The sequence below is a fragment of the Lolium rigidum genome, chromosome 1 (genome assembly GCF_022539505.1).
Source record: "Lolium rigidum isolate FL_2022 chromosome 1, APGP_CSIRO_Lrig_0.1, whole genome shotgun sequence".
Lineage (NCBI taxonomy): Eukaryota > Viridiplantae > Streptophyta > Magnoliopsida > Poales > Poaceae > Lolium > Lolium rigidum.
The window spans coordinates 89,910,357-89,933,186 of NC_061508.1; the positions used below are offsets into that span (position 1 = coordinate 89,910,357).

General features: G+C 45.3%; 1 protein-coding gene across 1 annotated transcript; it reads right to left on the reverse strand.

Annotated features, from left to right (window-relative positions):
- Positions 1-9,099: 9,099 nt before the first annotated feature.
- LOC124693033 (beta-1,2-xylosyltransferase RCN11-like) lies at positions 9,100-16,330 on the reverse strand. Its single transcript, XM_047226510.1, has 3 exons — positions 15,558-16,330; positions 11,438-11,587; positions 9,100-10,420 (listed from the first exon to the last, which is right to left on the reverse strand). The coding sequence occupies exons 1-3, from the start codon at positions 16,203-16,205 to the stop codon at positions 9,701-9,703; spliced, it is 1,518 nt and encodes a 505-aa protein (XP_047082466.1). The 5' UTR covers positions 16,206-16,330; the 3' UTR covers positions 9,100-9,700.
- Between the last annotated feature and the right edge of the window lie 6,500 nt (positions 16,331-22,830).

Below are 22,830 nucleotides of genomic sequence, written 5' to 3' on the forward strand. Positions count from 1 at the left end.
GTAGCATTTTGAACCAGTGAGCATGAGCATGAACATTTTGAACCAGTGAGCAGTAGCAGTATTGGAAAAATTCGGAGGCATAGAGAGGGGAAGGGAGAGGGGAAGGAAGAGGGGAAGAGAGAGGGGAAGGAAGATGGGAAGGGGGAGGGGAAGGAAGAGGGGAAGGGCTAGGGGCGGTTGTTACCGACGGTCGCGACGGTGGCCGGCGCATGCGCGACGCCCTCCTCCTCCTCCTCCTCCGTGGCGACAGTGGTGACGCCTCCTCGATCCTCCTCTCCGAGGCGACGGTGTGGCGACGCCTGCTCCTCCTCCTCACGGCGGTTCTCCTCTTCTCGGCAGCTCGGGGGCTCAGGGGCGACGCGATGGCGCTAGGGCGGCGGTGCTGGCGGTGGTTGGTGCGGCCTGTGTGATTTGGGGGAGATAGGGTTTCTTCAAGTGGACGAAACCGCTAAGTCCATGTGCCAAGGTTACTGCCGGCGCACCAGGGCCCTGGTGCTGGGACTTAGTCCCCCAAATCACCCTAGCTAGCATGGCCATTTCCTTTTCTTTTTCTTTATTTCTTTCCTATTTCTTTTATGTTTCTTTTCTTTTCCCCCAAATGCTATACTATTTTATTTTCTTCTCTTTTCAAAATAAGAACCAAGCAATATGAGCTATGCATGCATGCATTAAAAAATATGAGTTAATGAGTTATACATAAAATGATGACCACCACACAATATTAGTTATAGATAAAATGTTGACCAACACAATATGAGTTATGTATTACAAAAAATATGAGTTATACATTGCAAATAAAGTTTTACATCATCGAGAAGAGTGTTTCACTTTCTTCTTGCTTTTCTTGCTCGTCGTTGAATAATTTAGCCCCGTGTCGTGACTTCTTCTTTTGAAGGGTCGATCTAACCTAGGTAGCGTCGTCCTGCTTCTTCTTGTGGTGTATGTGGTGTCTTCATCCTCGGATTCTTCCATCATTGGGTCTCCGACCTGTCCTTCGAAGTCTTCCTCGCCGGCGACTCCATCCATTCCGACAATGGTCCTCTTGCCTCTCCTCACGACAACACGGCTAAGCCTGGATGGGTCGGTTATGAAGAAGCATTGGTCCACGTGTGTAGCCAATACCCATGGCTCATTTTGTGCGGTGGCGTTTGTGGACCTTGATTTGTTGGCTTCGGGTAGAAACATGGTGGTGAAATACCGGTCTTCTTTTGTGACGCTCTTAGCCCATCTGATACGGAACATCTGCACTTTCTCCCCAGTGTAGCTAAGCTCCCAAATTTCCTCGATCCTTCCATAGTATCTAGTCATTACCACCCCTGAGTTCTGGTAAACGTTGTTCTTGTCTTTTTCTTCCGTGTAGAATGTGTACCCATTGATATCGTACGCTTGGTAAGTCATGATGTTGGGCGCCGGGCCATGTGACAAGGTCCTTACTAGTTTATCGTAGTCACAATCCATTGGTGGGGGATTAGTATCAATGTGGTCTTTGAACCAGCCGCGCGAAAGAGGAGTTGTGCTCTCTGAATATTTCTGCTTCCGTCATCGGCTTGCCACTGTTCTCTATCATAGTTTTGTGTTGTGTCAACCAAGGATCGATCAAGTCAATGTGTTGTAGCACTACTAAGTTGGCCTCCGTCAAAGTCGGAAGTCCGACCGGATATGTGCACGTGCAATTCCCTTCTTCCTTTTTTGTGGCCTACTCCCTCGAACCCGCGGAGGTGCTTGTTTTGAGGCAAACTAACAGGGTCCTAGATGTATAGATAATTCATGCAGAAAGAGATGCACTCCTCGGTGAGCCAGCCCTGGACGATGCTTCCATCCGGATGCGACCTATTACGAATGTATCCTTTAATGACCCTATTCATTCTTTCCAGCAGCATCATGTTGTGTAGTAGGAATGCTGTCCCTAGATTGGTGATATCATCCATGATATGGACCAACAGATGGACCATCACGTCAAAGAATGCAGGCGGAAAGGACATCTCAAGCTCACATAGGATCACCATGATCTCTTCCTGGAGCCTTGCGAGTTTCTTCATGCTTATCGACTTCCGAGGACTTTGAAGAAGTTATAGAGCCCAGTCAGTGTTGCACGGACATGGTCATCCATTATACCTTGGATTGCAACCGGAAGAATCTGCGTCATCATCACGTGACAGTCATGAGACTTCATGTCGCTGAAGTTTCATTTCTTGGGGTCCATGTAATCGCTTATTAGCCCCGAGTAACCGAAGGGCACTCGACTCCTACAAGGAAATTGAAAAATTGATCGACCTCATCCGGACTAAAAGTGAAGCACGAGGAGGGGGCAGTAATAGTCTTGCTGCTTAATCTTTTTGCGCTTCTGACCGTCGTCTGTCTCCTCCTCCGACTGTCCGTCTTGGGTCGGCGGGATCTGAAGCTCTTCCCTGATGCCCAAAACTTTCAGGTCGTGTCTTGCTTTCGGTGTCTTGCTTTCGGCCCATCTTTGGTCTGGTCCAGCATGTTGAGAAGAGTGCCAAGCAAGCTCTCGCACACGTTCTTTGTGATATGCATGACATCAAGGCAGTGAGGTGTATCGAGAATTTTCCAGTACGACAAGTCCCAAAACACGGACCTCCTTTTCCATACACTCATGAGCAGCGTTGTTGCCCTTTTCTTCTTCTCTCCGGGCTTTTGACGAATCTTTCCCGGCGCAGGGCACTCCTTCCAACCTTTCAGTAATGTATCGATCTCTTCGCCGCTCTTCTTACGTGGAGGTCCTCGGGGCTCATCTGTACCATCGAACAGATCTCCACGCTTTCTCCACGGGTCAGTCTTGTGTAGCCACCTTTGATGCCCCGTGTAAATGGTTTTCAAAGAGCCGGGATCCTTACCAAGATGCAAAACACCGTCTCTTCAATTCACCTGACACATGCCTTGTGTCCATGGCACACCTGGCACACAACATAACCGTATCCGAGGTAGTCCTGCACCGTCGTGATGAACACGGCTCTCAAAGGGAAATATTCTTCCGCGACGGCGTCCCATGCATCTACCCCTTCCTCCGCCCACAATGTTTCGAGCTCCTCCTTTAATAGTTTGAGAGACATGTTGATATCGTTTCCTGGCTGTGTCGGCCCTTGAATTAGCATACTCATCTGTATGTACTTCCTCTTCATGCACAGCCAGGGGGGAGGTTGTAGATCCATACAAACACGGGCCTGGTGCGGTGTGTGCTGATCTGGTTTCCGAATGGATTGAATCCATCCGTGCTCGCACCCAACTCCGATGTTTCTAGGATCTGCCCTAGAACTTTCGAATTCAATGTCTAATGATTTCCGCCGGCTTGCATCTGAAGTGTGTACCAGCATTGGGTGTTCAATCCGCTCTACATCATTCAACACTGCCCCCTTTCTTTCAGCGTGCCAGCGCATGAGCTTTGCTTTCTTGCGGTCCGCGAAGAACCGTTGCAGCCGGTGGAGAGGGGGAAGTACCACACAACTTTACGAGGAGCTTTCTTCTTCCCTTTCTTGTATCGATCAGTGTCACACAACAGACATTTGGTCTTGTCCACGTGCTCGCTGGATAAATGATACAGTCGTTGATGCAGGCGTGGTATTTTTCGTGGGGTAAATCGAGAGGGCACGTGATTCTCTTGGCCTCGGCTAGACTACCAGGACATATGTTCCCGACAGGAAGGAGATCTTTCAAGTATTCCAGAATGTCGTCGACGCTTGTGTCCGTCCATCCGCGTTTTGCCTTCATCTGAAGCACATCGAGCGCTACTCTCAAGCGGGACTCCTCCAACCTGCGACCTGACTCGTACAACGGAGTATTCGAGTATGTCTCCAGTTGCTCAATCTTTGATTTCCGCCTAGCGCTTTTCGTCTTTTCGAGAAGCAGATCTTGAAGATGAGGGTCCCGCACGACTGAAGCTAGCGGCACCTCTTCGTCGTCATCAATGTTATTGTCTGCGTCTTGAACATTTTGTTCATCATGATACTGATCTGCATCGCCGTGTGCGACAAACTCTTCATCGTCATCAATATCATATGCCCTCCTTCTTGTCGGCCATTACCACATGATGCCATCACCCCATTGACCTCTGCACCATCATCATCAGCATTCATCCATTGAGTGTGTCCATGCATGAAACCATTAGTGAGAAGGTGCCCCCGCACTTTGCACTGAATAGGGGTCAACCCATTTCCCTAGTTTGCATTTTCGACACGGACACAATACCTCTGTGAGGTTATTTTCATACATGTCGGCGATCGCATGTTTGAGATATCTCATCACGACGCTTTCCCTCATCTTGATGACCATTATCGCCTGCAAGGCAAGATATATAATTGATTAGAACCATGCATCCGTCGGTAGTTTTCACGGAAAATTTCGGCATGACCTTCCAACACATTAGGACCTAGGAGCGCCAGAAATATGCCGAAACGGAAACTTAACGAATCAACATTTCGGCGCAACGTTGGCAACTCATTTTCATCTCATCAAATCGCTCGGTCGCCGACACAAACACAAACACAACATATATATGCCACACACACTTTGCTTCAAATTTCCAATATACGACGATTTCATTTCTCATTTTTTCATTAATCACCTATTTGGTTGATACATTAGTAGACGAGATCGTGATGTCACGCTGACCACGACGTATGGATTTCTATTTTCTAGATCGAGATCTAGATCTAGATTGAGTGGTCAATACGTGATAGATAGATCTAAATCTACATAGGGATGTGGGAGATGCATGTAGGAAGGGAAGATTTTCTCAAAAAATATTAGTTTCTTTGGTCAAATTGGCTAAATTTGGTGTAGAAAGAGGCAAAAACTAGCTGGGTTGGGAGAAGGGTCGGGTTGTTTGGGAGGAGTAGTGTGGGGTGACTGGGTTGGCAGCAATAAGTCCCAGGTTATTGTCGGCGCACCAAGGTGTGGGTGCGTCGGTAGTAATTTGGCCGTTCTTGTGTATTTGGTCCGGGCCAGGCCCATCAAATACTGCCGGCGCATCGTATTAGGTGGTGCGCCGACAGTAACTCCTCAGCGCCGGCGCGGCGAGATACTAGCGCACCGGCAATATTTGCCACCGACGCGTGCAAATGATTGTGCGCCGTCCGTATCTTTGCCACCTATAGGCGTTTTCCTAATAGTGTGGAAGGCGTCGTGTTTACCCTTCGTCCACTTCCCTCAGTGTGCCGGGGGGGGGGGGACCCTAGGACCACCTGGTCCGGGCAGCAGCATTGTCGCTTTCCTTCTTAAAGGTGTTGCTTGGTATTTGAGGATCCGGTGCTGGGAGCGTGGTGATACTTCTCCGGAGAGCGCAACTTCTTTCGTTTAGTTGATCTGCCTCCGTCTTCATTTTGTTTCTTCTTTCTCTTGTTTTGGGCGTGTGTTTGCTGCTGCACCAACATGTTCTTTCGCTTTGATACTCTGTTAGTTGTATCGTGTGGTTGCTATATTAATATAGCAGAGCGAAAGTCTGTTTCGTGGTGGAATTAAGGAACTACCTACCAGTGAAACATGTGCATCACAGATAAGCAGAAGTTGGAAGCATGCTTCGTTGCATCGACCCATGCATTAACTGACACTGCTAGGATGAGTGCCCATATATGCCCGGACATACATAAGTTAGCTCGTGGTGGCGCGATCAGTAGAGGACCCGGCCGGCGAGCAGACAGAGTGGGTTCAAGGTATAATCATAAACCGCCAACAGTGAGCCCATTAAATTGGAATAGTAGCCAGAGAACAAGGGGCTGGCGGTGTGATGCATACATAGTGTTGTGGTTGCACGGAAGGACAAGGAGGCAAACTGGATCCATGGCATTCAAGTGTCCGGCCATGCATGAGAGAGAGCACAGCTACGCTAGCTACTAGTATACCACTACTTGTACAAACAATTGAAGGCATGCATCCGAAATATTCTTCTCATCGAGCTTTATCTCTTTCTAAAGAAAATCTCAGTCAATACCACATACTTGTCGCTAGCTAACACAAGCAAAAGCTCAAACTTATGAAAAGAGCTAGTGCAATTCAACCCCACTCACGTGTGACAGAAAACACAAGTCAACAAACTCATAGGCAGGCTTAAGAGACCTTGTGCATGAACACCGAGGGAGCAACAACAATTTTAATATAAATTGCAAAATATAGGACTAAAAAATGAGACATTGGCTCTAATACCATGTCAGTTTTATGCACTAGCCAATGCAACCAAAAATCCGAATTTATGAAAAGGATTAGTGCAATTTGACTTATACACATCGTTTTTCTTCTTTATCTTAGTTCTTCGAAAAGTGCCTTTGGCTACCGAGCACTAGTGATCCCGTCATTTAAAAAAATTCAAAAATCATATTTACGAGCTTTATAATCTTTTTGAACAAACATCTAGACATAGTCAATGATGTAACCTACATGCTTGTAAAATCGGAATGTGAAATCATTTGTATTGTAGGCTACATTAAAATGACAAAATCTAATACTCCCTCCGTTCCTTTCTATAGTGCCTATAGATTTTTGGCATTTGTTTCACAATATAAGGCTGTAGCTTGGCTTTTTTCAATTACCCTCTCCACCAATCAACTCCCACACGACATGCATGAAAAAATATCCATACAACACAGGAAACAGTTAATTGAGATTCCTAATGCATGGCCTCAAGGATTGTTTAGATTTAGGAAGCAATATTTTTCTTTCCTTAATTAAATCTGGCTGCACATATATGAAGAGACAACCAGACAAATTTGTGGGATTTGTTATGGTAAGTTAAGAAGTTATCGATTTCCCTAATTTTAGTCTGATCTCAAATCGTTCAGCCATTGTGTAAAAAATACTCTTGCGCTAATTTCCGTGCCAAAAATCTATATGCACTATAGAAAGGAACGGAGGGAGTATGATTTATAGATAAAAAAATATGCATAGTCAAATCCACATGATTGTCATTTTTTTTGTGTCGCATAGAATATAAATTATTTGAAACTGACATTTTGCATGTTTGTGGGATACATCATTGGCTACATCTGATTTTTTTTTCTTGTAACTTGTAAATATAAGTTTTGATTTTTAATTTTCTAAAACAACGAGATCTCTGGTGCCTGGTAGCCAAAAAAAACTAACACTCTTATTTCTCCGACTAATTTGGACCTCTTGATGGTGTAAACGAGTGTCTATCTCCAGTTGAATTCGAGTAACCGTATTTCAGGCTTGGTAGCTTGGTGGGGCAGAGATAGTGTAATTGTCCCATCGATCCATCTCACGGTCGGGTGTACCACATAAGCCTGTTGTGAGGTGAGCTTTCTGCTGTTTTCACCTAGTGCAGAAATTAATGGCCGTCGATCAATTGATGGCCATGTCGGGCGACGATGAGATGTATGTTCTCGAGCTCGAGGTAAATATTTTGATATCTCAACTATGCAATCGATCCATCACGCATTCAGGCAAAGTATATAGGATCGCTTGGACAAGGAGCAATCAAACTCGCGCATCTAGAGCCGTATTAGGAGTATACTGTTGCTCACTAATAGCAGTAAGCAGTAGTACTCGGCGATCCGTGCACACGTGCATGTTTCTCCATAGCGCCAGCCCTCTTTATTTTGAGTTTTACTTGGTGACCTTGCATTTCAGTTCAGGTCTTTGTGGTGTAGTACGATTGTCTTGTTTCGTTTAGTACCAGCTTCCCACTTTACTAATTCTGGACAAGCTTCCAGTATTCGTTGTTTCTTCCTGAAAATCCAAATTGATTTCGACGTTATCATAGTTTCCCTTTATGTAAACTTTGACCTGCAGTTTCCAAGTAAACATGTGAACAACTGAGTAGAAAAGATATATACTACGAAGGCAACATCGCTAAATAGCTCAACCCGGAGTTTCAACCTTCGGTTCAGTTGGGATTAGGAGGGCGTTTGTACCCTAGCACACATGGACTAAACCCTAGGATTGACTTACATCGTGCATCATTAAGACAGAATATTATTTCTGTGGGAGATAATGTTTCTGTTGGTAACGAGTTATCTCTGGTGTATCGATAAAGCTCGGTGACTCCAATCTTTATGAGGGGGTAAATAATAACTAATCAGAAGCGTATGAGACAATCTAGAAAGCAATTGGTTGCGAGAGAGGCATTTTAGCACCCCAAAGCATGAGACATACTCCCTCCGTTGCTTGATGTAAGCCATATAGAGAAACAAAAATCCAAAATATAAGGTATATTGCGTTGCACCACTTGTGCGAAGATTTTTTTTAGAAATTTTATTATATTTATCTATCTAATGCAAACTCCTCGAATTTATCACGTCAATTAGTCAGAAATAATCTCGCCAAGAACTGCTCTAGCTTTACCTCGAAGTATGTTCTTTAATATTCGTGCCAAAAGCAATACAGCTTATATTTAGGAACGGAGGGAGTACAAAAACGGTGAGTTCCCATTAGATCTTCAGTCTTACTCCAAAAGCCAAATACTATATTAGCCCTTTTGAGACAATTACATGTTCTAGAAGACAATTCAAATTGATCAATAAGAACAACTAGTTAATCTCTGTTGAAGTAAAACGAGTGGAGTAAGCTCCAATCTTAAGTAGACGAGTGAGTTGTCATGGTCAAGTAATCAACTAAAACAAAAGCTCATAAATAAACTGCCTGCAACTTTTTTTTGTTATTCAGAGCACCATCTCCTGGCATTAGCTTCAGGAGAGGGTCCAGCCGGAAAACAATAAAAACACAAGGTGATCCCCTTGAACCCCAAATCCCAATAAATATGGGAACAGCCATGATTCCGGCCGGGAGATCGAGCCAATCTCGGCCACGCCCATAACAGGAGGGCGCCGGCGACACGGCACGCCATGTGCTCCTCCTCTCCTCTCTTCCTCCGAGACACATGCCCACGGTGCCCACAGCCCAAATGCACAGCGGCACCGACCCTTTCCATCCAGAAAATTCAAGATGCAGCTAGCTCCAACAGTAGGTGGGAACGATAAATGCTGGAGCACAGATGCTTCGATTTAACACGTCGAAGTAGCGCCTACGCTGGACTGCACAGGCAGCAATGATACCGCCCAGGAAGAATAGTATGGGCTACAGCAACACTAGCAGCAGACAAAAGGAACAAGGTACGCAAGTACACAGGGCGCGTCATCACTCAGCGCCGTTGATCTCATCTTCCAAAATGAAACTACATACAGCTCCCGTGGGCACGGCGCCGTAGCGAAAAAATAATGGCCAAATCATGCACCGTGCACAATGAATGAATGTTCGTTCCAACTACTGGAAAGTGGGGAGCACTGAATACTCACATTGGCAATACTACAAGAATGTTCAAGCCCGTAGATATACTACAGTTACAGTTTGAGACGGTGAGGCACATCAAGATGGAATGGACAAGCATGGATTCCATTTCGTGTCATCAGTAGACTACAGTTACAGTTTAATCGATCTCGTGGCTCAGCATCAAGAATGGAATGGATAAACAAGGATTCAATTTCATGTCATCAGTAGATCGTCAGCAGGATCTGGCTCTACGTGTGGCAGCTGAAAATTCCTTCTGCACAAACTGGGAATCCGTAGTTCCCAGATCAAGGGCGTGTGATTGAATAACCAGCACAAAGTTTCCAGTTGTAATTGCAAGCGTGGGCGTGGCAGTATATACGAACTAAACAGGATATCCACCTGGCAATGCTCTCGGCGATCTTCACGACGATGAACACCTCCAACACTACATAAGAATGCATCTGCTTCAGCATCCGAGGCCTTTCAGTATATTCCTCAGTTCACTGATAACGTCTGCGCTGCTCGCATATGATCCAGGGAGATTTATGGCGTGGTACTCTAACGCCTTCCAGTGAGAGATCAGAGCAAAATGCGGCCGTCGATACAGGCTGCTGATGATCTCGAGAACTTTCGTGTCTCGCGTAGCCGACACCAGGTGTGTCATACCAGCCCCGTGAGCCCCTATTACTACCGAAGCTTCCAGGATGGCCCGGAGCTGCTCCTTCATACTCATGTGCGCGAAAAGGCCATTGACAACATTTATTTTGCACTTCTGACCTTTTGCCCAGCTATCGACCGCATCGAATACCTCCTGCTCATTGCTTAGTCTAGATTCAACTTTCCCACTGTGACGCGGGTGTGCCAGGTAGTCTTCTCGCCGAACAAAGAGAACATTGAGTCCATCTGATGTTTTAGACGACACGATACCATCGTCCAGAAGACCGAATGAAGCTATAATCATCTCCCCAAACTCAGACAACCGTGCAGTTTTCTGGGGGTCGGGTTTTTCTCTAAGAGACCGAGCGGAGGCACCTTCGCAGCTGAAGCTTTCACTAAGCCCCTTAAATAGAGCAGTCTCGTAGCCCAATGGCGAAAGAACTGCATGCCGGAAGCAAACAGGACCAGAGAAGTTCTTGACATAAGCCACATTCGAAAAAAGTGCTTCCCATGTTTGCTCCAGTGGTGCCTGTGGATGTCAGGTCATATCTGTTACAGACAAGCATATGCAGGGGGAAAACAAATGAATCATTATGAACAAGAATGAGTTCACATGCTAATTAGCATAAAATGCACTCGAAGATGAAATTTAATCAGAATGTATGCAAGCAGCTGATTTCAGTACAATGGAAAAACTGAACAGATGACCGCTCATGTTCTTCTGTTGAATGAGAAACTTAAGTTTCCGGAGGAAGGATCATTCTGTAAATATAATGACAACACAGCTGCCAGTAAACAGAACTGGCATTATTCTTCGCCATCCTACAATATCTTCAAATGTTTTAATAAGGAGTTGCAAACGGCACACACACACACACACACATCAACTTTCGAAGGTACGATCCTGTTCTAACTATTCCTTGGACAGATGGTGAGATGATTGATGAGACATGCTACAAAACGGTTCCCTCTAGTTGACTAATTTTGGCAAACTAACTCATAAGAGTCAAAACTTAAAACTCTCCCCCATGTTCCATTCTTCAATTTTTTACTGTATGAATTACTTAAGCATAGTAGTTGTTATAAACCACACGTTAAACTACATACAATGGTTCTGAACAAAGTGAATAACATGACAGCGCAATCGAAAGTGAAAGTTTAGGAAAATGTAAAAGCATTGAGGAGTATGAATGGCCAAGTCTGGATCAGGTGTCAGGACAGAATTTTCAGGGATTTTTATCTGTTGTAGATGTAGAACAGAAATACTAGGAGAAAAGGAAAGAATTTGGAAGAGTTTCTGATTGGAATGATCTCTGAACAGGAGCAACAGACATGATCCTAAATACGAAATGAATATGTTCAAAATTGAACGAACTAACAAACTACAGAGCAAGCACATAAATATGAAGTTGATAACTTGATATTGGACAACCAAGATAATTGCTAAAACAGGCTGATTGATCATAACTCATGCAGCATATCACATGTAACAATTACAATGTACCAACAATCATAAGCATAGAATGTTTCTAAGTACAGGACATACCTTGCAATGCCCATCCACGAAAACAACATTAGGACGGTCAGGTAAATTTGTGACTCTGGAACTAACATATGCACTGTACCAGTCTGTAATTGTGTGGAAAAGGTTTGCATACTCAAATCGTGTGACCAGAAGTGTCGGTTCTTCAACCCACTGCACCAAGTATTATAAAACACAGTCACTAAACAATTGCAGAAATTGGCGAGCATGTACAGAAAATGTTGTAATAAAAAAAGAACTTCGATATAATAGTCACAATCCTGAAATAATTTAGAGATCTGCTTGACAACAAGTTCTTCTGCTTCTTCGTGAAAACGTATATTGCGGTGAGAACCTATGTGCTGGTACATTTTAGTACCATGGAAATATGGCACTATTGATTTTTTTACCACCCGCTGATATTAACGTGTACTGACATGCATAAGTTGTATATATCTGTAAACTGGTGATCATTGCATGAAGTAGCCATTTTGACCTTAGAAGACAGGAAAAGGTAAGATTCCCCACACTAATCAGAAAAGTAACATATGAAATCGATCATTTGGTAGGGCTCAATGATAACATCTCGCTCCCTCCCATTTACTTGTTGTCACATAGGCTTACAACTCCATATGTTGACCGCAGCGCATATTTATCCCCCAAGTTTCTTTGTCACATAAGATATGAATTTGGAACTGCTCGTTTGCAGATCCCCAGATATATAGGTTTGTGCTAACTCCAATGGTTCAACCTTTACATAACAGACAAAAATACAACAGCATTTCAAAGACAAAATGCAATAACTGGGAAACTGATTAGCTGCAACTGCAATGTTTATTTACCATGGCCCATATCATGACCGGCACGCCATTATTTTGTTTAGATGTGCATGAACATAAGTCTATATATAGAAATGATTAAAAAAACGAGCTGCTAGGCGACGACAGTAGAATGCCTAGCCATAAGCGATAGGTGCTAGGCAGAGGAAAAACTGGGTTCTTTTTTCGAACCATGCAGGAGGACTGCATGTGAAATATCAGAAAGGAGAGAAGGCCAAAGGAAATGACTAAAGTACACGAAGGGAAAAAGTTCATCAACGATCTTTTAACAGTAACACCACTACCTTAAAAACCAAACTTAAAACCCTATAGCTCGTTTGGCAGCCATCACTTTGTGCCAGAATCGTGGAATTCAATAGTTTGGCTATCATGGAATTGGAACCGGCATTTCAATTGGAAATTCCAACGAATTGGTACTTTTTATGTTAAGTTAATACCTGTTCCTAATCCTGTCACTCCTCTGGAAATTATTTCATTTCATTAATACTTTTGGCAGCCAAAACCTGATTTTTCAGCTTTGGAATTGAAATTGGACAAATGAAATAATGACACCAGTGTCCTATCATTTCATTTCTGTCAAATGAATTGAGTGTTACCAAACGAGCGCTTAAGATCACTAAAAAGTAGACGGCCAAGCTCTAGGGAAGTAGTCTATGCAGTAAAAGACAACCCCCACTCGCTGACGCCCACTGTAATAGATCAGTTTTGATCTGCTAAATGACTTGTTGGATTGGTCAGTACACATTGTCAAACACTATTCCATTCCTCTCCCTCCAGATCGTCCAAAATGGTAAGCATCACTAGCGAGTTTAGTCTCTTACAGTTGTCACCCTGAAGCATGTCATTCGCCTGAGAACGCCAAGAGCGAAACTAAAGTGCAGTAGAGGGAACAGCCTGAGCCCGACCGGCCCAACTAAGAATTGTGCTTCAGATGATATTCACGACTGCACAGCCGATGCAAAGGTGTTGAGCATCCTCGCTGGCCGAGTTACATAAGATGCATTTGTTGATGTGCGGATGCCCACACTTGGCCAGCCTGTCAAACGTTCATTTTCTTCCACTCTTGATCAGCCATGCAGTGAATCTGCAGCAAAGTGGCGCCCAAGAATTCCAGATTGCCTTAGCTGCATCGCATGAAGTAACAGCACTGCAATGAGCACGGTAAACCGATTTGCAGGAGAAGGCTCCATTCGGTTACTGGAGCCAGGTCCATGGGTCTTCTTCGCACAAAGTGGGATGAAAATATCTAATTTCTTCCAAAACCGCAAACACTTGCATGGAAGACTGAATGGAGAGTTTTTATTTTTATTTTGCTCTAGTGGCCACATTGATAGCTTCGTAAACATCAGCATAAGCAGATTTTTGTTCCCTTCCAAAGAAAAGCCCTTCTAATCTTATCAATCACTTTGAAGACCCGGAAAACTAGGCATTTACTGCTAGTGCTTTCTGCTTTGCTTACCCTGATACATGGTCCGCTATAGTTCAGTACATTGAAATTGTCTGTCATCCGTATCTGATATGTGGTGTGCACAGAGAGACACAGATGCTTCTTACATTGTTGAGGAAATAAACTTTGGCATCCATGCACGATGTGCAACCCAAACTTGCTGAAGACTATTCTGTAGCTTTCAAATAGGGGCTCCAAGCAAATCATATAGGGGACAGAATATGCACCACTTGTCGCATTTGATTCTGAATTTGTACAACTTAAGTCTTGATTCCGAATACAATATGTACCACTTTGTCATCAGTTGTTTTAGAAAAGTTGTTGGCAATTAAGGTGGATTAGCTAAGGCATAAATCTTAAGTGCAGACTGTGTGAGCTGGAGGAGGGTTGCAAAACTGGTCTGCAATTCAAAATAATCCTTTGTCTAGGAAACTAACAAAATAAATTAGTAATAGAAGGTTGCTGCATGAGAACTGGATCCAGTAGACTACAATTAATTCCTTATTAAATACCAAGCACACAGCCATCTGTACTCCTACAGTTTATCAGATTGCGTTCTGGGACTACAGATTCTACAATAGCTCATTTCCGTATTCGGATGAACCACCAAACATATGTTAGCAGATATGTTACGTACTCCCTCCGTTTTAAATTAATTGACGCATATTTGTCTAGATGCGCATGTATTAGACGCGTTTTAGTGTGTGATAGATACGAATCTAGAAAAATCTGGCTCAATTATAAAATATCAACGTTCAAGCACTTGCATGAAAGACTGAATGGGGAGGGGTTTTATTATGTCGGTGTGTCGCTAATCCAATTACTACTATCAAGAATTGCTTCGGCACCATTCTCTTTGCTCTAGTGGCCGCATTGATAGCTTGGTAAACATGAGCAAAATTTTCTATTGTTTTCCCATTGATCCATTTGTCAGTCCAGAAAGAACATCTCTCACCATTTTTTACAGTGACTTTGCATTGATGATTTGGCAATTTTTCTCGTCAATGGGTATGACCAAGATACTCCATGGTCTGTCCTTGGCACACCTCAGGTTCCATGCCCTGACATATAGTCTGCTATGGTTCATTAATTTGATATTGTCATTCATCCATATCTGATATGCGATGAGCACTGGGAGACAGATGCATGTTGCATTGTTGAGGTAGTAAACATTGGCATGCATGCACATATGTTATATCCAAACTTGCTGAAGACTAATTTGTATGCAGCTATCAAATAGGGGCCCTAAGGAAATCATATACTAGAGGACAGAAAAATAGAATATGCACCACTTGTGACATTTGATTCTGAATTTGTACAACTTAAGATGCTGATTCCGAATATACAATATGTACCACTTTGTCATTAGTTGTTTTAGAAAAGTTGCTGGCACTTAAGGTGGATTAACTATGGCATAGATGTTAAGTGCAGATTGCGTAAGCTGGACAAAGGTTGCAAAACTGCTCTTGCAATTCGAAAGGAACAATTTATTCTTTGTCTAGGAAACTGACAAAAGAAATTAGTATTAGAAGGTTGCTGCATGAGAGCTTGATCCAGTTGACTACAACAATTAATTCCTTATTAAATAGCAAGCACGCAGCCATCTGTAGTCCTCCATTTTATCAGATTACGTTCTAGGAATACAGATTCTGTAATAGCTCATTTCTGAATTCGGATCAACCACCAAACATATGTTAGCAGCAGATATATGTTACGTACTCCCTCCGTTTCAAATTAGTTGTCACGTATTTGTCTAGATGCACATGAATCTAGAAGTAGATACATAGAATCTAGACAGATCTGCTTCAATTAATTTAACAAAACTTAGTCATCAGCTAGCTATCACGACAAGGAATACCTGGGAGCAGTGGAGCTCACCGGGCGGCACCACGCGCGCGGAGTCCAGCAGAGCTCTCATGGTGTGCATCCCGATCCCGTCGGCGGGCACGTAGGCGTCGAGGAACCCAGGCTCCAGCAAGGGCCCCGTCCTCCCCGCCGCCACGCCCTCCACCTCCAGCGCGCCGGGCTCGTACCTGGGCAGCTCCTCCTCCTCCGCCCGGCCCATCACCTGCCCAATCGGCTCGCCGCCGCGGGACATGGCGATGAGCGCCGGGTCGAGCCGCACCCTGGCGCCCTCGCAGATCGAGCTGCCCAGCGTCTCGCTGTGGTGGCAGCGGAACCAGCCGCCGCGGCCCTCGGGGAGGACGTCGACGCGGCGGGAGAAGCCGTTCCCGAAGTAGGCCTCGCAGGAGCGCGGCGGCAGCGACGGGTCGGCGGTCCAGGGGAGCAGGGACGGGAGGCGCGGCCACGGCTTCTGGGAAGATGGAGTCTGGCGTCGCTCCTGGGTTTGGGGTTCGGGCTCGGCGGGATTTGGGGGAGGGTGGTGGGACTGGAGGAGGAGGTAGAGCGCGAAGGAGACGGCGTGTACGGCGAAGACGATGAAGAGGACGCACGGGATGAGGCGGCGCAGCCTCTGGCTGTGGCTGTGGGTGGTGCGGCCGGCCATCGTCGCCGGCGGGCGGCGGCCGCCGGAGTGTGGTCGGCGCCGTCGGGTTTCGTGTGGGGCTGGACTCGAAGACGGAGCCGCCGCGGTAGGGGAAAGTGGAAGTGCCCGGAGCCGGAGGAACCGTTGGTGGGTAGATCGGACGGTTGGTTGGCGCGGTTGGTCGGTCTATGGACGGCTGCGCTTCTGTCGCCATGAGGAAAAGTGTCACTCCCACTGCTCCACTAAGTAGATTATACATTAGAAAATTAGATGTGTTTACCTACTCTGCAACTTCTGCAGAGAACAGGCAAAACACCCGACCAAGCAATCGATTTGTTTACCTACTCTGCAGCTTGTGCAAATTGCGATGACTGCGATGTTACTAATGGCTCCCAATTTTGTTTATGAATTTTTGCGGAGAGAAGAGGCTTCAGTCAGTCTCCAGATGTCAATATCTAGTCTAGAATCTCTAAATTGGAACCATACGAAATGGACAGCTGTTTACAAAAAACAAACTTGTATAGTACTACTAATTTAGTTCAGAGTACTGATCACCACCATTAGATAATTATACATTGACGCTGTTGGTTTTCCTCTTCCTTCCTTGAGCCACATATTCAATTCGAGATTCCATATCTCTGAAGCATCTCACTTATGTAGTATTCTGTGAGGAAAACAGCCTGATGCTCCACGTGGAGTAGATTAGGCCAGTATATTCTTCGAGAGAATTCCTTATATGACACTGGTCCTAAAATATGGTGCCTTATGTGACACTCTCAACTTTTTTGCTTCCTTCTATGGTCATTTGTGTAAAATTTATGCATCACATGACACACTAGTGTATTTTTTGAGCTAACGTTGTAAACTTTTCACATACAAAGTCAGTTCTGCCCCTGGTGCAATGTGTGACAAAAATTCATGTGACAATAAGAGAAGAGAGTTGTTTAACTATATAAATATACTAATAATAACTGAAACGATAAATCAAAAATTCGGCAGAACCTCCCCTGTATTTTGATGCCATATTCCCTGCACACAGTTTATATGTATATAATCGATTGAACAAATCTCAACAATTGACAGAAAGCAACCAGATTCACATATAAGTCACAAATAGTTCACATAAGTTAGGCCGCCCTGCCCACCCGTCGCGCCGTGCCCGCCCGCCGCGCCCTGCCCGCCCGCTCCATGACCGGCGCGTCGCGCCCGGCCGCCTGCTCCATGGCCGCAGCAACCGACGCCTCGGCCGCCGGTCCTTGGCCGCCGCCACTGGTAGGGTTCCGCCCGACGCGTGAGGTGCGGGCTCGTTCGATGTGGATGGTGTGCAAACAGAGAAAAGGTGAAACAGGGGTATTTTGGTCCACGTGAGCAAAAACTAACGGAACAGTTGACAGAATGTCATATAAGGCATACAATTCATACAACAGGTCACATGAGGAACCAAAAGTTGATAGTGTCATATAAGGCGAAAATGCTCAACTGAACTCGAGCGCAGATGTGCTCTTTTTCTGAACCACACGTTTGCGGAAAGATTGGTATGACCGGTCTGTATTCAACTCTGTAGGGCCCATCTCTGCGCGCGTAATCATGTCCACCGTGACGAAGGAACGTGACCATCACAACTTTCCTTGACGGACTGGACCGTACCAAAACGTCCTAGACGCATCTACACCGATCGCAAATGACAGACACAACCTCCTGTGCATCCACATTTAAGGTGTGTTTAGATTGTGACCAAAATTGCCCGAATAAAATTTGGGCTAGCCAATATTTAATTGAGATATTCCTTGCTCACCAGTTGATTAAGATTAGCTAAAAAAATAGTAGAATTGGTAATGAACCATTGGCAAGGCAAAAAAAAATTTGTCGAAACAGACTTTCGCCCCTCTATATTAATATAGCAACCACACCAATACAACATTTCAAAACAAAGAAAAATATTGGAGCAACAACAACAACATGCCCAAAAATATAAAGAAATGAAGTCAATGGCGAAGCCCGACGAGACGACGATGACCCGCAACCGCTGCGCCCTCTGTCTTGGCCCCACCATGCTCCAAGCACTCTAAAGCGCCTCGTTCCAAGCAGCCCCATCGAGAAGGGAAGCACCATCGACACGATGTTGCTGCCCAACCAGACCGGTCCTAGGGATTCCCCGGCACGAAGAGTACAATGGATAGAGGATTCCCACGACCCCCTTTAGCAAGGAATGGTTCCATAGAACGATTGACAAGGGATTAACTTGTCAATGCCTATGGATTATAGGCTAGGGTTTAGTTAGAAGTAGAGGGCAAGTAGATCTCGAAGGTTTCAGCCGAAAAGTACTCGACGGATATGAAAACTAGGGTTTGCAGACAATGATTCGATGATCTTCTCGTCCCTCGACCCCCCTTTATATAGGTGGAGCCGAGGGATTCGTGCTATACAAGGATTACGGAGTCCGGGACGGTTTCTAACTCATCCCGCCGGATTACAAATAACACTTCCTATTACAACTCTATCTTTTCCTTAAATACATCTTGGGCTCTCGAGTCTTCTTATTCTTCGGGTAGTGGGCCTTCAATAAACCCCGGGTACTATATTAGGCGGGCCCATTTGGGATGCCTATGTCGGTAGCCCCGAGATTTTGCTTGAATCGTAGAATCGGGGAAAATCTCCATTGTCTATTTTTATTCGAAAGCTTTTAACTTTTATACTTTTTCTCATAAAATTCTATATTGTACGGGGATATCGGTAGTTGGGGCTAGTTCATCGACGGATCGGGTACTAGTTAAGCTGCTCTAGTGGCAATCCGCAAAAACCTACTTCAAAATCACGTCCCTGGACATGATTTCGGGATGCTTGGTGTAAACTTCGACGGGCGCCGCTTAAGGTCTTACCATTCTGTCGAGTCCCGGTTAAATTTATCGAGTACCTAACGCGTCCGTTAGGATTTTTCTTCGTATACTGTTGATACGGATAAAAGTAGCGAGCGCGAGTCTTTGGCGATGCCACGCCCGGCGAGAATAGGTACGGGGTCTTACCTTCGCAATTTTTGCGGCATTCGAGAAATTGATCGCAACTTCGGCGTTACGAGAATATATTGTCGAGTGCTTTTCCGGCTGTTGGAATGGCACATTTTATTGAGTCAAATATGACTTATATTGCTTTCCCGATGGGAGTATATGGAGAGTTAATGATAACTCGAAATATACTATCTTGCTTGTTCTATTTTTCCTTTGTTAATTTCATCGGGCACGCGAACAGCGTTCCCGATGGGAGTAGCTCCGAGGCTACAGCCAAGAACTTGTGCTTGGTTGTAGGCTCAACATTTTAGTCCACCTTGTCACTATATTGCCATTATCTCCTGATATTCTTTCCTCCTTCTTCTTTTCTCTTTTTTTTCTTTTTTTTTTTTTTTTTTTTTATATCGGGTACGCGAACAGCGCTCCCGATGGGAGTAGCCCCCGAGGCTACAGCCAAGAACTTGTGCTTGACTGTAGGCTCAACATTTTCTATATTTGCCATTGTCGAAATTTTTCTTTATTCGAAGTAGCCCCCGAGCATTTGGGCAAAAACTTGTTTCGACCAAAGGCTCCCGATGCATTCAAATAACTTATCCTGTCGCCATTCTCCTTTCTCTTGTCGACATATTTTCCCTTGTCAAATTTTCTTCAACTCTATCACTTGGTCGATATTTTTCTGCTTTGTGGGTCCATCGCTCCCACCATATTGACACGTCGTGGAAGTGGGGGACACACGTCCTCCGCTTTTTCTGGTGCACGTACGGTAACGCCTATCCTGGTAAAAATACTTTTTTGCCCTTGTAACTAGAAGATCAATTCTCGCCACACGATTTCCTCATCCAACGGTTCAACTGCTTCACCCAATTCTTATATAAACCTGTCTTCAACCTCCGTTCATCCCCTCGCTTGCGCCGCTCACCTGCTCCTCTTCGCAAATCTTCCTCTGCGCCCAATCTTCGCCGATTTCCCTCTCTCGCATACATTGCTCAACCCGCTTCCGTGAATGCCGCCGCGTGCACGTTTGACTCGCCACAGCACTCCAGAGTCCGCGATGGCCGCTGAGATCTTGAGTGGGAGAGATCCAAGATCTCCAACCAAGACACCAACCTGATGAAAAAGCTTGGCCCGATGAAGAAGGAAGGCGCCATCCGCTTTCCCGGTGAAGAAAGCTATCCCAAGCCTCCCATGGAGTATCGGGTTAGTTTTGTTGACCATCTGATCCGCGGCCTTTCTACCCCAATCCATGATTTCCTCCGCGGTCTTCTCTTTGTCTACGGGATTCGGTTGCACCGGTGACTCCCAATTCGATCCTCCATATTTCTATTTTTATCACTCTTTGTGAATGCTTCCTTGGAGTCGCTCCCAATTGGGCTCTTTGGAAGCGCATTTTCTGCCTTCGCCGCAATGGCGCGCACCACGCCACCTACAACATAGGTGGTGTAGTTATCTGTGTCCGAACCGATGTCGAGTATTTCGACGTCAAATTTCCCGACTCCGTCCAAGGATGGCGCAAGAGGTGGCTCTATATACACGAAGAAAGCGCCAACTCCGTGGAACACAACATAGTTCCTTTCGACGGAAACGCGAAAATTCAACGCCGCCACTCCTGGGACGCCGAAGCTTCCGAAGAAGAGAAGAAAGCGACGAAGCTCTTATGTCTCGTATTCATCGGCTCCAAAACACTCGAGGCAAAGAGTTATCCGGTGTCCAAATCACGGCCTATTTTCTTAGAATTAGAGTGCAGCCTCTTCGGGCTCGCAAAAATCCTCTTTGGACGTACTACGGTGCCAATGACGCCAATAGGCTCTCCGGTGATCTTTACGTGAAGGACTTGGAGAAGCTTATTCGAAGAATTACCTCTACGAGTAAGAAGGATCCTATTCCTTCCTCTGTCGCGTGGCACCCTACAACTCCACCAATCCTCTTCCCGAGGTATTTTGTCTTCTCGAATTTTTATCTTGTTCTGAATTTTCCCTGCATCTCATTGTATTTAACATCTCGCTATTTTTCCTTTGTCACTATTTTTACAGGGTCACCCTACTATGGCTTCCCTTCCTCCTCTTCACGAGGATGGAGAAGTCGAAGAAATGGGTATAGTTGCCGAAGATGCTCAAGGCTCTTCCCTTCTCGAAAGTGAAGTCGCTGGTTCTCACAAATCTGCGGCTTCCCATGAAGAGAGGTTGAGTACGAAGCTAGTGAATCGGCTGAATCCCTTCCTCCTGCTGTTTCCCGAAGAACAAAAGGAAGAGGACTGAAGTCGAGGATTCTAGCATGTCTAAGGCTGAAGAAGTTGGTCCTTCGATCCGAAGGCGGCTTATGATCCTTATTTTGAGTCCCTCATCGGCTCGTAAGTCAATTTTATCTCTCCTCCTCTCTTTGATGTACCCGAAAGATTTAACTCTGTCTTGCTTTTTGTCTTGTCGATTTTTTGTTTACTAGTGATGAGGAAGAAGTGCCGGCTATGACGTCGCTCCTCGGACCAGCACGTCACGTACTGTGCTTGTTTCAGACACGTTAGTTGAAGGAGATGAAACATCGCCTCCTCAACAAAACGTCGTCACTACTACTCCACCGTCAAGCCCCCTTGCCCCTTCGCCAAAAAGGGCAAGGGTTGAAATGACCATTGAGCCTCCTCCTCAATTGGGCAGCTCTTCGACGCAGCTCTTGGATGATGTAAGTTTGTCGAGATCTATATTTCGTCTATGTTGCTTTTGTGAATCCTTTCTTTTTGTAATACCGAAGTTTTTCCCCTTCTTTTTCTTCCTTTTTGACAGCCTATGATCAAGGATCTTATTCGCATCGGGTCCCAATTTATTGGGTACCGCGAGTATGCCAGCAGGGCCGAGGGTAACGTCTTTTATACTTGCTGTTTCCCTTGGTTTTTTATTCCTGCTGCTTGTCGCTATTTTTGATCTTTCTTCTCTTTCTTTCCCTTCCTCAACAGAAAAACTTGCAGAGGCTAATAAACGTGCCGAGACACTTGCTCGAAAACTCGAGCAAAGTGAAACGGCACGTAAGAAAGCTGAGCTTGCCGCTAGCGAAGCCAGAGCTGAGGCTGATGATGCCAAGGCAAAGGCTGCTAGTGTCGAAGAATTGCAGCAAAAGCTTAAGGATGCTGAATCTGCCTTGCATGAGCAAAAATCTGCACAGGTTGCACGAGAACAAGGGATCATCAAGCGTTTAAATTCGCAAAGTCGACGCACGCTGAGTAATATCACTTGTCCCTTCTATTTTGCTTGTACTTCTTGTTTCTTGGTTCTTGACTAATGTTCTTTCTTGTGTGGCAGCCCAAACCAACCAAGATTTTGACCTGGAAAAGTCTGTCAATGACCCTCTTCTTGACGCACTTTCTCTTCTAGAGTCCCATGGACGCGAGATTCGTGAAGGCGTGGCCAATGCTAGTGGGGCTTTGTCGGCGTTGTTCCCCTACTTCTTCCCGAAGAAAGAGGAACCTTCGACTTTCCTTGACCTCGCCAAGATGTTCAATACATCGGAAGATCTTGGGTTGAAGCTGCGCCATGAGAACATGAAGGTAGCCGTTGAAAATGCTTGTTGCTCCGGTTGTCGACGGTCGGCGGACTCTCGGCTCGGACGAAGGTTGGCGACACCGATCCGATAGAACGGTCGAGGTGGAAGTCAAC

Coding starts and splice junctions, on each gene's coding strand:
- LOC124693033 (XM_047226510.1), bottom strand. CDS start 16,205: ATGGCCGGCCGCACCACCCACAGCCACAGCCAGAGGCTGCGCCGCCTC. Junction 11,588..15,557: donor GTGAGCTCCACTGCTCCCAG/GTATTCCTTGTC, acceptor TACTTGGTGCAG/TGGGTTGAAGAACCGACACT. Junction 10,421..11,437: donor TCGTGGATGGGCATTGCAAG/GTATGTCCTGTA, acceptor TGACATCCACAG/GCACCACTGGAGCAAACATG.